At 46.8% G+C, this 15,694-nt stretch overlaps 3 protein-coding genes across 3 annotated transcripts; all 3 read right to left on the reverse strand.

Moving 5' to 3' along the window:
- Window positions 1-1,488: 1,488 nt before the first annotated feature.
- On the reverse strand, window positions 1,489-7,400 carry ETH_00022685 (Dynein heavy chain 3, axonemal, related; the record flags this gene model as incomplete). The annotated part of the gene is made up of 19 exons (XM_013376883.1): window positions 1,489-1,737; window positions 1,911-2,099; window positions 2,219-2,371; window positions 2,535-2,655; window positions 2,862-3,061; window positions 3,204-3,368; window positions 3,480-3,596; window positions 3,724-3,846; window positions 4,014-4,224; window positions 4,376-4,535; window positions 4,664-4,910; window positions 5,037-5,303; window positions 5,468-5,602; window positions 5,837-5,969; window positions 6,068-6,341; window positions 6,477-6,620; window positions 6,727-6,931; window positions 7,066-7,184; window positions 7,277-7,400. 19 exons carry the CDS (start codon window positions 7,398-7,400, stop codon window positions 1,489-1,491), a joined length of 3,336 nt encoding a protein of 1,111 aa, XP_013232337.1.
- Window positions 7,401-7,754: 354 nt separating this feature from the next.
- ETH_00022690 (uncharacterized protein) lies at window positions 7,755-8,752 on the reverse strand (the record flags this gene model as incomplete). Its single annotated transcript, XM_013376884.1, has 3 exons — window positions 7,755-8,108; window positions 8,252-8,380; window positions 8,483-8,752. 3 exons carry the CDS (start codon window positions 8,750-8,752, stop codon window positions 7,755-7,757), a joined length of 753 nt encoding a protein of 250 aa, XP_013232338.1.
- A 177-nt stretch (window positions 8,753-8,929) lies between these two features.
- On the reverse strand, window positions 8,930-15,643 carry ETH_00022695 (Dynein heavy chain 1, axonemal, related, related; the record flags this gene model as incomplete). The annotated part of the gene is made up of 16 exons (XM_013376885.1): window positions 8,930-9,322; window positions 9,492-9,675; window positions 9,792-9,996; window positions 10,131-10,386; window positions 10,538-10,735; window positions 11,047-11,217; window positions 11,406-11,637; window positions 11,751-11,899; window positions 12,044-12,435; window positions 12,542-12,935; window positions 13,044-13,322; window positions 13,441-13,989; window positions 14,144-14,356; window positions 14,496-14,692; window positions 14,823-15,129; window positions 15,368-15,643. 16 exons carry the CDS (start codon window positions 15,641-15,643, stop codon window positions 8,930-8,932), a joined length of 4,395 nt encoding a protein of 1,464 aa, XP_013232339.1.
- Between the last annotated feature and the right edge of the window lie 51 nt (window positions 15,644-15,694).

Genomic DNA, 15,694 nt, shown 5'->3' on the forward strand with positions numbered 1-15,694 from the left:
GGAGACTTCATCCATTCATAACATCAGTTTCGCTCTTCATATCAGCTCTACGAGGTTGCTGCAAATAATCAGTACGCCGCATCTGCGGGTATGTGTACGGGTGAGCATTCCGAACTGGGTGCTCGGCGATGTAGTACTGACTATCCTATTATGAATGAGGGCAAACGGGAGAGGCATGCTTGCTTGTCAAGTAATGCGGTTTCTCTGTTGTGGAGCAAACTAGAAGGTTCTGAACGAAGGAGGTAGCCGCAGTGCACCTCTGATGTGCCAGGGCAGTTGGTGCTTATGTATTGCTAAGCGAATTCCACGTACAGTTTCGCAAAAGAAATTCCATAACTGCACCCTCCTAACTGCGGAAGCATACTGAATTCCGGTATTACAGTTTCAAAATGACGTTGGCCTATTTTAGCGTCATCAAAGCACTGAGGATGGCGGGCAGTGTTCGGAGGTTGTGCGAATGCTTCATGTGCAAATGCGACTGTTTAATCAAGCTGACGGGGAACGACGTGTAGCGATGAGTAGCAAAATCACTTTCAACATCGGTAATTCAGACTTCCTAGCATTACGCTGCCCATACTTTTGCAGCAGCCGAAGTGATCTGGGCTCAATACTTTAAAGCTCCATTTTGGGAACGAGGAAGGTCCATTTCGCTTTCATCATACTGTAGTTTTAGCCCTATGCCGCAGAAAAAGAGGGAGTAGTGAGTCTGAACTACTGCTGTGCTGCTGTTTGCGCAGGAGAGGTGCCATTTTGCTTTGCTAGATTATTTTAAAGGGTTTCTGCTTGGCTGACGGAACAAAACTGCAGAACCCGCTCAATTAAAGGAACTCTGGCTGGGCCTTTAGATGAACGGCTTCCAAGGCATAATAGTAGACAACTTGCGGTGCGCAAGCATGAGAAATACAAATTTGACACAAGGAATGTACAGCTTGATATACCTCAGTGTCCGGCATTTCTCATCACCCGTGACCGTTGCGGTTGGCCAGCACGTGGTGACTTAATTGCCGTGGGTGTTTGCATTGAACATATCCAGTTGCATGCCTGTGCTTTTGGCACGTGGTGCGTACTCTTTGACCCATTCAATTAATCTAATTTGCGCAGCTCATGGCTTTGTCGCTAGATGTGCCATCTCACTTTTGCAGAATCATCACTGCAACTTGACAAGAACCATGCAGATTAGCTATTCGCTCGAAAAGGGCTACTTCAATGCTACTGAGCTGCAGTCGTACTTTGCATATATGTGCCATCTCTGGATGAAGTTCCGTAGCCATGGTAGCAGGTAATTGAGAATCAGTCAAGCTGCTAGGCAAATCCCCAATTACGTTTTTTCTTCCGATTTGGAACTTTCGAGCGCACTATACGTGTTCCGCATGCTGCCGCTGAAGTGTGTCAGTATATCAGCACTTTGTTGTTCTTCGTTTCTAATGACCGACATGAGCCAGAACTGCCTGGACTAACAGCAGCTTCGTTTCAAAAGCAGCTAAGCTTTTAGTCCTGAAGCGCAAGAAGTGCAGCTACGCCAGCCTTTATTGGCACGTCAGGGGGATCAACACATGGAAGCTCAATACTGGTGATGTAGTTCGTCGAATGCCCGGTTGTCGAGAGAGTTCCCTTTCTACTGGGCACCTTGTATAAAGGGCACATATATATGGACGTAGATTCCTGCACGCGATCTTCTTGAGGAAGGAACCAAAGCACTGGAAGCTCTTCAAAGAGGATTTTTGGACGCGAAGAAACCTGGACAGAAACATATAAAAAGGCTTCGCACTTCTTGATGCAAAAGCCAAGGTCAGTAATGAAGCGTTGCGCTAACTGCCCGGAAGGGAAGTTTCCTCTGCGAGCACCCAAATAAAAACGGGTATGGCTTGGACGAGACACGAAGATGTGAAAGCAAACGAAATGCTGCCTACCAGCGTGTTCATCTCAGAGTCCCAACGACAGCCCTCCAAAAGAATACCGTGAACAAAACAGCCATCCTCTGGAGCCTGCTTGATGGATGAGTCATCTTTGTCTTTTAAAATAGTAAATGCAAAAGAAAGCCTATCAACAGCAACGCGGTATTTCCGTGCATAGTTTTGGAGCACGCCAGTCAAGAATGCCTGCGTGCAATGAAAGACGCTCGTGAAAATCAACTTTTTTGCGTTATTCATCTCAAGGTACGGCGGCTTACCATTTCAGAAACTTTGCTGACCAGATAAAGGGCAGCGAGTTTTCTTACCTGGGGAAAGAAAAGACCGGCCATCCAAAAGCACTGAGGTGGTCCTTGGTCAATCCAAGACCGGAGAAAAGAAAGTCTTGCTGTTAAATCCTTTAGCCAGGAGCCCAGAGGCTTCATCGAAACAAAGCCTCTATCAGACCACACTTTGGGGACCTGCGCAGTCACCATGAAGGGCACTGGTCCAACCTTTTCGACTAAGCTTTCGTTCAGTACAAACTAACTAGAGTGTGGCCCTACGCTGCAGGATTTGGCCTGCTTTTCTGGCTGGTGCATACTGCTGGATACCACCAGAACTCGTTTGCTGTTTTGTACCTACCTGATTGTCAAAGAGAGCTGCAGCAACCTTTTCTAGTTCCTCCGTCATCACTATTTGCCCGCGAATCGCCAAACGGAGATCCTTTATTGTCTTATTTATGATTGCCAGCAAGCCATTATATCTGGGTGTCATATAGATCATACAGACACGGTTGCAATTCAGTACTGCGCCGCCAGTAAAAGCCCTGAAGGTGGCTTTTCAGCCTTCATCAGTGCCCCACTTCTGTGTCCCTCTAAGATTCATTCCAATAAGCTCAATAATCGCAAAAATAACGGCTTCTACTCCGGGCCATACGTTATGCTGACAATGTGTACCGGTTTCACTGACCTGATCGACTCTTGCACAACAACTGTGTTCATGGATTCATCGTAACGAGTAGGATATTTTTGCTGAATAAATTCTACGTCGAATAGATCTGGTATTATACTTTGTACGTAGCTAGCAACGTCAGATACTGCCGACTCGCGAGATGTTGATCCCGCCGAACTGCTTCTTGGTGCCATTGATAGTATGCCATCAAGTAACTCCTAAGCATCATGACCGTGAGGAGCATCAGCAGCACAAAAAGCAACAAGCTCAGAATTGGAAGTCTTTGGTTTGTAGTAAAACCATTCCCTTTATCCCCAAACCCAATCATGCAGCTCTCCAACTGCGAACTCTGCGGCTTACCTTGCCTTCCATCTGGGCGCAGTTGATGTTTGCATTTTCGTGGAGGCCAAAAACCTCTGGTTGGTCAATTGAAGGCAGTGACTGAATATACTTTTGAAAGCCCTCAAGATCTCCTTCCTCTGGGCAGTAGTAGATACCCGACTTTGAAAATTTATAAGCAGCTCCCTAAGGAGGCAAGCAAACTAAGAGAATGGCAAATGGTTTGGGATAAGTTCTGAGTCGTCAGGCACCCTGCACCAGGGAGTTTTAGCTTTGTAAAGTAAAACGAAGCATCACCTCGATAATAAGCCTTTCGTTCACGTAAGTATCTGCAATCACGTCAATGAGTCTCTTGTCGTTGGCATCAGTGACACGGCCTCCGTAATTTATTTGGGCACCAAGGAAACGCAAAACCTGCAGGTCAAAAGCCATAAAATGATTGGTTTTGTCTTGCTGGGAATTCCATGGATACAATAGAGCTTCTAGAATGAGCTTGGGCTTTAGTTGTGAAACACGATTTTGCTGAGCGCTTGTGCCACACCTTGAAGGGAATCTTCTCGCTGGCATCCATGAATATTCTAAGCTGCCTCTGGCATACAACCAGGTCATCTTGAGTGAATTCGTAGTAAATGTTCCATCCTATCGGTCCAAAGCGCCGGCGTTCCTATGGGTCAAAGAGTTCATTACTTTTATTATTTCGCAAATACATAAAGCGTGAGAATGCCCTTGAGGAGCAAATATCAGGTTCTCATGACAACAAACAGGATAATATATGCAATGTAGCTTCAAAGAGAGCAAGCAAACGCCCAATCGCCGACAGCGTGCACTCACCGTCACTATCGCATGAAAAAAGCAAAGCGCAAAATACAGCCTTTTGAACTGCGTAGGCTGCTGTGTAGCATTGAGCTGCCGGTTGTCAATTCCAGCGAAGAGACGCTGCAAGTTTGCCTTGAGACCCTTTGGTGGCTCATTTGTCATTTTAACACCGACTTGAAGGACGGATACAGGAAAGGATGAGGATGGCATGGATGTCAACCAGAGTCTGAAGTAACGCACGGAAACTTAAGTGCCCTCTAAAACTCCTAAACATTTGAAGGTCAACTTAAACCGAAAAGGAAGGCGATTTAAAGTCAAAACTGCAGCTTTGGTGACACAGGGAACCTTTATTCAATTCTTGCTGTGGTATGGCTTACCTGAAATCACGATGAATTTCCTCGGGGTTCCACTGCTCGCAAATCCTCTCAAGCTCACTCATCCACGAAGCGGCAAGATGACAATTTTGAAGAAGTACCCACCCACCCCTGTTACATCCTTCCTCAATAAGCTTTGCAGCTTTTGGGCCCTGGCCCTGTCCTGTTTGAGCACATGAGTATTGAAGCTACCAGAAGGTCATGGCAACTGCTACAACGTTTGGGCTAACCGCTTCTTACGCAGCCGACATGTATGGGGCCCTTTGCGAGCAGCTTGTGCAGACGTCTTACCCAGTGATATTGATTCAAATCGCCTGCTCATCTTCATATCTTTTGCAAAACTAAGAAGCTCAGATATGGGATCGGACCCTTGCGACAAAATGAAGATCAACGGCGTCTGGGATGTGGAGTCTTTATAGCACTGAGCTAGGTCAAACGGGGGGGGCTCCAAAAAGCGGGATCCGAGTTCCGACTCAATATAGCTGCTTGCAGCAGCGGTCAAAGAATCCATGCGAAGAATCCGGAGGATGCACATTTTCTTGAAAATGCAACAGTAATCGGACACAGTCTTGCAGCTCAGCATAAAATAGCCATTACTACAAAGAAAGTTGCTTGAAAAATGAGTTGAACGTTCCTATGCAGGAATCAGCCTTCAGTTTCCTACCTGAATGGAATTCAGACATTTCCAACGGCCAGGCAGTGGCTCTTGATCTGCTCGAAGGGAGTCAGAAATTCTTCGAAACCCTTCCTCCTCCTCTTGAAATGTGCTAGCCAGCCCCTCAAACGCGCGCAGATGAGAAAGCTGGCTCAGTGCTTGCCACTGCTTTTCTGTAAGCCACGAAGTAGGATTTGGCGTGTTGCTTGATGCTGCTACGGTTCCCGTCAGTAGAAAGCGCAGCTCTGCAGGATCTACTGGGGTTTTAGCTTGCACCTGCTCAGGCAAAGAATTTACGGGCTAATCAGACATGCTCTTGACACGACAAGCTACTGGAGCGAACCCTCTTTTACTCATCTCGTGGTTTTGCAGCTTGATAGTGCACAGCTTTCCAAATATACATCGGGTATGCTAAGCTTTCCAGGCGTAGAAAAACTCACTCGCAAGCTGAGAGCAAAAGCAAACAAGAGCTTATGCCGGACGAAAAGTGACCTAGACACATTTTGGTACACCAAGTAGGAAAGATGGTCCACGAGCAACTGCGTGCGCTGCTCGACATTTGGGGTTGGTGCGGCCTTCAAAAAAGCACGGACACAAATGTTGTGCCCTCGATATTTAATGAATGGACGTGTTAAAGCAACTGGCTAGGAGGGTAGGACCGCGTGGCAACCAACAATGCTCGAGTGGCGTTCTAAAGCTACTCACTCACACAAACTAAACTTCCCAAGGAGCAAACGTGTGTTATTCTACGAGTCTTGCTTAACACCAAACAAACTTTTCAAGCCTCGAGCTACTTAGAAAAAACTAACCTCGCTTATACCAAGGGAAATCAAGTTCTGGAACCACTGCTGGGAGTATTGATACATTGGCTCGATGCCTGCTAGTTCAACGAGGCAGAAGAAGAGTTGGCTACAGCGCACCGCAACTTTCCTGTAGCACTGCCTAAGTGGAAATATAAGGAAACGAGGAAATGGAAACCGCTCAGCTTTGTTGCCTGGGAAGCGCATTTGAGCATAAGAGATCAAATCTGAAAGGCATACCTTGCTTCGTCAATCTCGCGCTCAGTTGCTTCCGCTTCTTGAACTTTCTCTTGGATCTCTTCAGAAGTCTGCTTCGATGCACCTAAAGTATTGAGCAAAACTTCATCATCCAAGATGTTTCCTTGAGACTGCGACATAACCTGAAGAATTTTGTCTTGAAGGTCTTTGAGTTCTCGGCGCATGTCAGCGTTGCTTTGTGCCAAAGCAGCTTTTCTTTCTTCTAGCTGGGGTGCTTCCTTGGTCACAACAAGGCCTAGCATTTGGTCCTCTAGCCCTTAATAAAAAAAATGCATTCGTTAGTGCAAATGTTCGCTTTGTATTTCCAGAAGCTTGGGGAGCTGCTAAGGTGACAAGGGTTTTCTGAGTGTGTTGCCACTTAGTGAGGGCTGAAGAGTAGTCTCAAACCAACCTTCTGGGGTGATTGCGAAATTAATGACCGTTGTCTTGACAAAGGTGTCCACAGAGAACTTTGGATTAGGGAGCTTTGTCGTCATGAAAAGTTTAAAGGAGGGCCCCCAAGGAATTGGTTTCTCGCCAAGCCGAATGCAGTAGCCTTCAACGCAGAGCACCCATTACTGTCTTATATGCAATAAAGTTGCATGCGATACCACAATCTTTCGTTTGTGTCATGCGTGAGTTAGTACCACCTTGAATTTTACCTGAGCCACTCTTCGTCTTCTGCTGGAGAAGGACCGGGTCGAGGGCTGGATCCAAAGTTTCTGAAACATTTTCTATAAGAACCCACTTTCCAAGCTGGATAGATAGCTCCAGTTCCCGCAAAAATGCCGCATCAGACAATTTAAAAACTTCAAAGCCAATTTCAGTGGCCCTAGCACTTCTCTTGATGAAACGGTTTGCCTGGCTCTGGTACGAACGAACGAGCACAGCTTCCCTCATTCTATAATGGGTTTGTACGAGTATGTGCAGCATTTGTACACTCAGGACATTACTACTTATTCACTGATACTCTACATTTTTTGCGGACTGTTTCTGCCCACTTGAGGGTCAATCATTAGGGGCCACCTTCTGGCGCGATCCATAATGATACCATTTTGGATAGACACTTCATCATTCGGCAAGCCCCAAGCAATCCATTGCCTAATAGTCACGGGGTCACCTGTACAGCTCATATTAAACAAAGAGAGACACTTTTTTTGCAAAAGGATGAGACGCAGGTGGCAGCCCTAATAAATCTATAAAGTGACATACCAAGAAATTGCTTGAGGCCGCATGATGCCTGGAAGGGTAGTTGGTGCAGGCGCAATAGCTCCGACCATTGCGCCTTTAGCTCATCACGAAAAGTAGCTGTGAATGGCCCGGCGTAAGTTAACATTCCAGCATTGATGAGGCCGTGGCCTAAGCGGAGAAACCAGAAGTATACTTGATGTGCTTGCGTGTCCTCCTACTGCTTATGTCGAAGCTACCTCTCCCTCTATTCAAATGCCCAACCTGAAATGTAGCTGTAAAGTTCCTTTGAAAGGCGAGCCTGCTCTCCCCAGCGCTGTCTCTCATCTTCGAGGCCGAGTAAGAGAGGTTCGGCTCTCTGTATTTTCTTCTGACAGCTCTGAATCTCTTTGGTAAGTTGCTCCTGCATCGCCACAGCGAAGGCAAGTGGTTGTTAAGGGTTGAAAAAGACTTGAGATCCACCGTGGCTGCGTGTTTCTTTGTCTCTGCTTGTGGAGAAATTTCAGTCCTTCATTAAGCTGAAAGCCATCTTTTCGCGGCCTTTTTGCATCACCTTTTTCTCAACAGCAAGAGCGAAGTCGCTCGCAAGACGTTCAATTTTATCCTCTACTTCCTTAAGCCTAGCCTTCGTTTTCTCTAGATTCTCTGTAGTGGCGAGCAGCTCAGATTCGGCCTGCCGCAATTTGACTCGCTTTGGCTCCACAATCTTTGCGACATTGTAGTACTTGAACATCGCGCGTACCCACATGCAAATAGCCTCGCATGCAACAGATGCTTTGCGGATAGCTGCTGGGTCAAAGTCGGTTCTCTCAATGTAGGGGCTGATTGTTGAAATGATAGATTCCGGGATGTTATCCTGGTCGCCAGGGGCCGAAGACACATGAGAGAGTAAATGTTTAGCACCACACTGGGACGAAATGATGGTACGTGTTAGGCTACAGATGGTTGTAATTTTCAAGCAGTATCCACAGAAAGCGTGTTGTATTCGGTTTAACTGACCTTGTCATACTTTAGGAGGTCTTCAAGAAGCTTCTTTGGGTCCCTCAAAAGCCTATGTTGAGCAGATTCCCAATAATCCTCAATTTTTACTCCGGGTCTCGAAGGATCAGGTTTTTTCACGGGAGGAACCTAGAATTTCATACAGTGGTCAAAATTAGAAGAAAAACGTGAACGGACGTTTCGTGCCAGATTCAATAAAGGTGGTAGTGCTTTATTTGCTTTTTCGCTTACTCCAAACATGATGCATACAGCTTCCATCGTGAGAATGACACCTGATGGCGGCTTTGTCAGTGCCTTCACCTCCCGTATATGGTCTGATTTTAACTTTTTAACGCACTCCACAGCTTCTTCGAGTGCTGGAAGTGCTTCGTCTAGATCACGCTGGGCATCGTCTTTAAGAGCTTGAGTTTCACTTGCTTTTTTTGAAGCAGCTGCTTCATCATGTGCAACGATTTTTTTTGTCTCATCCGCAATTGCATGATCCTTTTGGATTTGAATCATTGTCCTTTCTACCTGTAATTTCATTTGCAATCGCTTTGCTGCTAGGCTCCTCTGTCGCAGACGCTTCATAGCACTTTTAACACTACCAACAGGCTTTTCGCACCGCTCGACTCACTCTAGGCATGTTGTGGCCCAATATATGGGCGACAAACTTAATTTATGTACTTTTGGTGACAATTAAGCTAGCTGTTTGGCTATCCATAGCAAGCCCACCTCTTCTGACGTAGCTTGTAAGACTGGCTGGAGTTCTTGGAGCTGAGCCTGCATCGCTGCCACTTGCTTGGAAGTCTCTTCAAGCTTCCCCAGGCCCTTTTCAAATCTATCTTGAATAGTGACCAAGTCAACTTGCTTGGCTTGGACGAGTTGCAGGAAAGCTGACAGCATTTCCAAGAACGTCGTGGGGGTTGCATACATAGTCCGACCAAGCTCCTCCCTGTATCGTGCAGCAGTGCTTTGAACTCCACTGTGCATTGCTTGCAGCACATTGAGAACCTGTTCATACGACTGGACTACCACATCGCTTTTCTCCATTTGCATGTGCGCAACGGATACTAGAGCTTCTGCTGGCCACTGCAAGCAGGGTTGAGCAGCACACAGGACAGAGACAAACGGTGAATCATCTATAAGCAAGCTATCACCTCTGCACGCAGCTGAAGGCACTCTTCTTTTCCTCATTCTAATAGGAATTGGGTCTTCACTCTGTATAGGTGCCGCTGCGTTAAGAAGGGCAACGCCCCACCTCAGAAAACCAGTTGATAGTGCAGCAATTGGTGAAAGACGGGAACATTCTCAGCCATGTGCGAAACTGCACTCCCAATGGGCTCATGGCCAGAATCATGTGAAGGTTTGCTTTGACCTTTTTTACGTAGGCATTGAAAACGTTTCCCTTTGTTGGGGCCATGCCAAGCTGCTTGCAGTATGCCCTGAAGAAGCATACAAGAATTGTGATATGAAACAACTAGCCAGCACGCACCTACATGCGGCGCGACCGAGTGGGTGGCAATAATGCTTAAGATAATGTTGACAAAAGGCACCTTACCTGCAAACCTTCATGATTTCCTCGTTGTCTTCCTTTTTGTATATATTGGGAGCATCTCCATAATTTAAAGCGCTGTTGATGTCCTCTAACATAGTTTCTTCCAGAACTTGAGAATCACAGAACAGAAATGTTTGCACTTTGTCCTCCAAGCCAGATTTCATAAAGCACGTCTTCAAGTCGTCTCTCCATTCTGAAATTCCGTAACCTATTGGGGCAGACAGAAAAGTTTTGGCAAAATACATGCGGCCCTCTGCGCTTGCAGGCACTTATTGTTCACAGCTTATGACTGTGTGCAATCAAAACTCCCGCACGGTTGGTGCAATATTTATTGTGGAGAACCTTTCGATGCGTCGATTTGGAAGCATTCCGTCTCCATGATGAAGGCAGCGAGGCGACTGAGCGATTGGCGTCCTGAGCCTCTTACTCCCAGGAGAAGAGCGTGCCCTGATGGTTGCCGAAGTACACGGCAGATCCGTGTCACATGACCGCAGGCATCTCCAAACATCACGAGTTGCATTGGAACTGAAAAGGTGTTGTTGTAGTCCTGAAGGTAGTCTTCGACTACGCGCTTGAGCTTTTCAGCAGAAGCTACCTCCTATGCCAACATATGAAGGACATGCAGGCACGTGCTTTTGTAGCTCAGAAAAAGCCCATTCACGTACTCGGGTGAATTCACTAAAAAGACCAATACAAGGGTGATCGAAAAAATATCTGTTTTTACACTGCTAAGTTGATCCTAGGCTAACCAAGTAATGTCTGTCTGACGAATGCTGCACGAAGTCGGCGAATATCATAGATGAAATTTCTTTCGTGTTTGTAAAATCAACACCGAACGTTTGCTTGGCTTGCTGTTGGAGAAGCTCGTGGAACCACCTTCTATCCTCGTCGTCAACTAGGCGGTCGCAGAACACGCGGCAAGCTTCATGAATCCAGCACCGAACAACCTGAAACATCCCAGTTCTTTTGCCTTAATTTCGGGATAAGAAGAATTCCTTTATCGTTTGGTACTTTTTGGCAGGGTCAAGACAACGTGAGAGCGCCTTAACTTTATGGCCGTGGGCATGCCACCAAAACATTTCTTAAGGTGCTCCCTCAGTGCAGCAACATAGACACATTGCACCACATCAAAGGCTTGTAGAAGCTGACATGCCTTGAAATAAACCACTGCGCACGCAGACCAGGCTATCATATGGTTAGACGATCCTAGCCTGCGCATTACCTCCACAAGAATTGCAGAACGTAATGCTCTACTCACCGCCGGTGGTTCATTTACTACCTTGGGCGAGAGGAATGAAAGTCCTTGAAAAACCTTCCACATTTCACGCATGTTGAAAGTGTAGTGAGATTTCATTGGGGTTGGAAGCAATGCTTTGGTGACCTCCGCATAGAGATCAATAGTTGCGAATACCAGTGGGTCTGTGAGGGCCTGAATTCAATTTTGAGACACAGTCATGAAGTCATATGAGCCAATGGTGGCCTCACAGCGGAAATCTTTCAGCTTCATGCTGTCATTTTCTTTCGTAGTTTCCGCGTCCTCCGTGCGGAAAAGTATTCAGCGGTCAAGAGCAGTTGGGGCAGAAAATTTCGTCCAGCTGTGAAATATGTTCAACGTACCTGAATATTCTGAGAAAATTGCTGGAAGCAATACTTGTTTAATGTCTGGAAAATTTTTGCAATGGAAGTTCTTTGGAGCTCGTTGAAAGCTAGGACGCAGTAGTGTCTCAACAAGCGTGCAGATATTTCGTTTCTTCCTCCTCCTGGTGGGCCCATGGCAGCAACCATGGCAACATCCACAACTTCCTGGAAAGCAAGAGCCTTGCGGTCGTACCAGCCTTTGTGATCGAACCTGAACAAGCCTCATGGCAGCAAATAGGAAGAAAATGTCCCTTTGAGACGTAAACTGAATGGAAGCTTGAAGCGGCTGGCTTTGGGTCGTTCCGGTAGTGACTCTTCGCTTACCACTGCCTTAAAAGTTCCAGTGGAGGCTGAGCTCCGAATTCTTCTTTCCGTGGCATGTTTAAGTCGTCAATAAAGAATATGCATGTTTTGCCGGCGGCTGGGCCATAGACTCCTCTTCGCCTCTTCTCCAATTTTGCTTCTAGCAGATCCTGCAGTACAGCGTAAAACTAGGGGATGCCTGCTCCTCTTGAAGCTCATTGCTACCAATCACATCAAAGGGCGGCAAGTGGACTACTGGACCGAAACTACAAATGTTGTTCAAATTATTCGCGCTTTTCGAACTCCAAACCTACCTGCACCTGGTTAACGCGCGTATGCGCAGAAAAACTCATGAGATGTGCTTCGAAATTTTCCGGTAAAGAGAGTAAGAGAAGCTCCGTCAAAACGACAGTCTTCCCAGTTCCAGTAGGCCCTGGGCAGATGACAGGATGCCCGTTTAGAAGCAACGTACTGATCGAGTAAGACAGACGGATGGAGTCTAATGTTGGGACTACGATATTCTCGTACGTCGCGCCCTTTGGTACTATGAATGATGATGCTGTGTCTTCCCAGTGGGTCCACCGATGGCTGTTGATATCGTAGCAAAAGTCGAAAAAGCTCGAGTCTGCCGCTGGAAGATCAATATCAAACCCAAGCTCTCGCACTCTGTTTTGAAGCCAGTCGTCAATCTTCTTTCTGCTCGGGCCTAATAGAAGGTTCATAGGGGCATCGCACATCAGTTATATTCCGCTCTGCTGCTCAACTGTGTCTTCTAGCCAACGGGCTCTCAGATAAGCGGGCATTCAGCTTACCATCTACTGCGACCCCAAATGACCAAACAAAGCTGAAAATAAAGGCCGCAGGAAGACGCGAAAGCAGCACATCTCCTTGTTCACCATCGGCTGGCTTGTCTACTGGGCGATAGCGCGAGCAAATGGAGCCCAGCATTCGGAGACAAGACGCGCAGAGGCTAGAGTTCACCGTCCTGATGACCTCCTTGCATTGCTTTCTGATGAAAACAGTCGCTCCAGCGATTATGTTATCGCACAGTTCTTCAATAAGTGTTTTATGTGTATCTTTGAATGTTGGAGGAAGCCCCTTTAGCCAAGAAGCAACAAGTGGCCGAAAACCAAGGACGTCTGGCTCCATATACACCATTCCACAGCGACTAACTGTTGCAGGAGATGCTACGGATAGGTCTTCGACCTAAGGCCACACATGTACTCGGCTATCATAGTTAAATCGAGCCTAACAACCAGCACTGTGGGGATTTTTTGGGTTCGCCTACTAAAAAGTTATGTGGATAATTCTCACCTCAAACATTATTACCATTCTTGGCGTTAGAGCAATAATTTCTCCGGAGTTGAGACATAGTTTTTTGTTGTCATCCAAGACAGAATTCATGCTTTCAATCCACAGGGCGTCAACTGGACCATCAAACATGATCCAATGCTGATCGGGAGAAGTGTCACGAATTGAGTGGCGAATGAGTGCCGCTGCCAAGCCATCTGTCCATTCATGGGTTGTTTCATTAAAACATCCGTAAAGCTGCCCAATAGTCACGGACTTCGGGTTCAACACGTCGACATGCACCTGTACATAAGAAGCGGTAGGAAGAACCGTTGCTTTTGAACTCATACTTAGGAGCGTGTGGCCAAGACAATTTATGCTTGACTTGCTCAGAGTAGATGAGTTAAAGAGCTGAGCGCACCTTGGCGAATCCGGGGACCTTATGTAGGTCGCTCATGGCGGCAGCTAGCAGCCTGTAGCTGCTTGTCTTGCCCCCTCCTGTAGGGCCCACAAGCATGATGCCATGACGAACCTGAACTGTGTCGTAAAGTTGCATCACTTTCAGCATAAAGGCTTCAACCGGTTGCAGCCGCAGCACCTCCGACTGAAGTGCAAGTGCTTCTTGAAGGAGCTGGTTGTCAGAGCGGGGTATTTCGATGCCAGGGAACAGATCAGCAAGAATATTTTCAAACAGCGGAAGATCGTGGGACAGGAACTTCGGGACGTTCACATCTTTGAGTGCTTGAAGTAGAATTTGCTGTTCGTCCATATTGCTGCATTTTCTTTTTAATGCCCCCGCTGCATTGATGACTGATCGAACCGCTCTCATGCCGTAGTCGTAATGATCTTGAGATGACAATTGCTCTGATGATAATTTGAACGTTGCAACCATTTTTGTTGCCAATTCCCTGGCTTGATCGAAACCAAAGCTATAAAGCATAATTTCAGCGATCATCGAGTAATCTGGTACCTGAGGCCAAAAGTGTTATCGTTTGCGAAAGGCGGTCAAGCCAAGAAAACAATATCCTAGCCCTTCCTAGCAACACTTTTGGGGTCCAAGACTTATCGTTGCCATGCTAAGTTCTGTGTAGCCCATCGGCATTAGCGAAGCGTCACTGCCTTACCATCATGGCCATAGGCCTGAAGAGGCATTTGAGGTTATCCGGAAGCTCCGTTCTTCCGGCGTACCCAGGGTTCATGGTGATAAACACGTTGAATATAGGCTCCACCACTATGCGCGAATCCTCAAAATCAATCTCCAACGTCGTATCGTAGCCTTGAAGTTGGTTTTTCGCTCCAAACAGCACAATCAGTTGTTGCGCAATAACAGACAATACCTATAGAGCAAAGTGAACAAGGCAGCATAGCAGTGGCCCTTCCAATTAGACATGAAGTGGCACAGTCCTGGCTGAAACATTGGCTGCGTTGCAAAAGCGTTGCACGCTGAACCGGAATTCTGCTGGACCTAGTACTAACCTCCACATTGATTCGGTTGAATTCATCAAAACAACACCATGCTCCTGAAGAAACCAATCCTTTGAAAAACTTTGCTATCATGATGTAGTCCATCATTTCGGAGCAGTTAAAAACGACACACTGGGTTGCCAAAGCTTTCGCCAAGTCCTTCGTGGTTTCTGTCTTTCCGGTTCCTGCAGGGCCTGCCAGTGACCCGCCTGCAGCACAATCCGCACTCAAGCAAAATAATGAGCGTTTGCTCGAAACAGGGAAAATGTAGATCTGTTGACTTAGTGTTTCTGTGGCAAGAAGAGTACAAAAACAGTTGGGTGCGGGCTATACGCCTACCGAGGTTAAGCTGTTGAGCCCCCATCAACGTCATATACGCCATGTCCGTTAGTGGAGTGATCACCAACCGTGAAGTATTTCCAAGGTACTCGTTGCCATACGGGAAGTCAGTCTGCACACACTGGGTCCAGCAGTTTTCATCTCTCCAATAGTATCTCAATTGGGCAATCCATTCAAACGCTTCCACGCTGGACACCTCTTCGTCCCAAAGACGCTGCACGATGTCTTTGGCGTGGACGTCAATTACGATAAGAGCCCCAATGGTGATGCTCTGCATCGAGTTAAGTCCCTTTCGAACAAGTGCGACCTGCATAAGAGCAGATTTAAAAACGGACCATTTCATGTAATTTACATTGCAAACGCTTTGCCTAGAAAGAACAATAGTTTCTCGTTTGCTGGAATGCTTTGCTTAAACAAGATCGTGGAAGCCGCCAACAAGGAGTTTCCAACATAGTGGTTGGCTGCATTCCATTCACGCGGTCGTATTCCCAACGGCACTATGAGTGGCACAAAAGTTGATGGCTGGCCTTGCGGTGTACTCTTACCAGGTCTAGTAGCTGCCTTGTGCGAGCTTCCATGAGGCTTTTAAGCTGCCCGGTTTGAATGGCATCTTCAACTAAGGCGGTCCAGTGGACCTGGCTACCGTTCAGCACACATTGCCCAGCATGTTTTGTAACCCACGTTGTTCGCTCGCATTTGGTGTAGTCCGTTATTGCTTGATGGAGTGCGTTTTTAACGGAAAGCTTCATAATCTGCTCCAAATCTCTCATCCAAATCTCTACGCTCCTACCGGCAGTTGCGAGATCTTTGACAAATGCCATTTTCTCGCCTGTGCATTCAGTAAGAATGCCAATTGTGAGTCTTATCGCCCC

This window comes from Eimeria tenella, genomic scaffold (genome assembly GCF_000499545.2).
Source record: "Eimeria tenella Houghton genomic scaffold, Eth_scaff41, whole genome shotgun sequence".
Taxonomy (NCBI): domain Eukaryota; phylum Apicomplexa; class Conoidasida; order Eucoccidiorida; family Eimeriidae; genus Eimeria; species Eimeria tenella.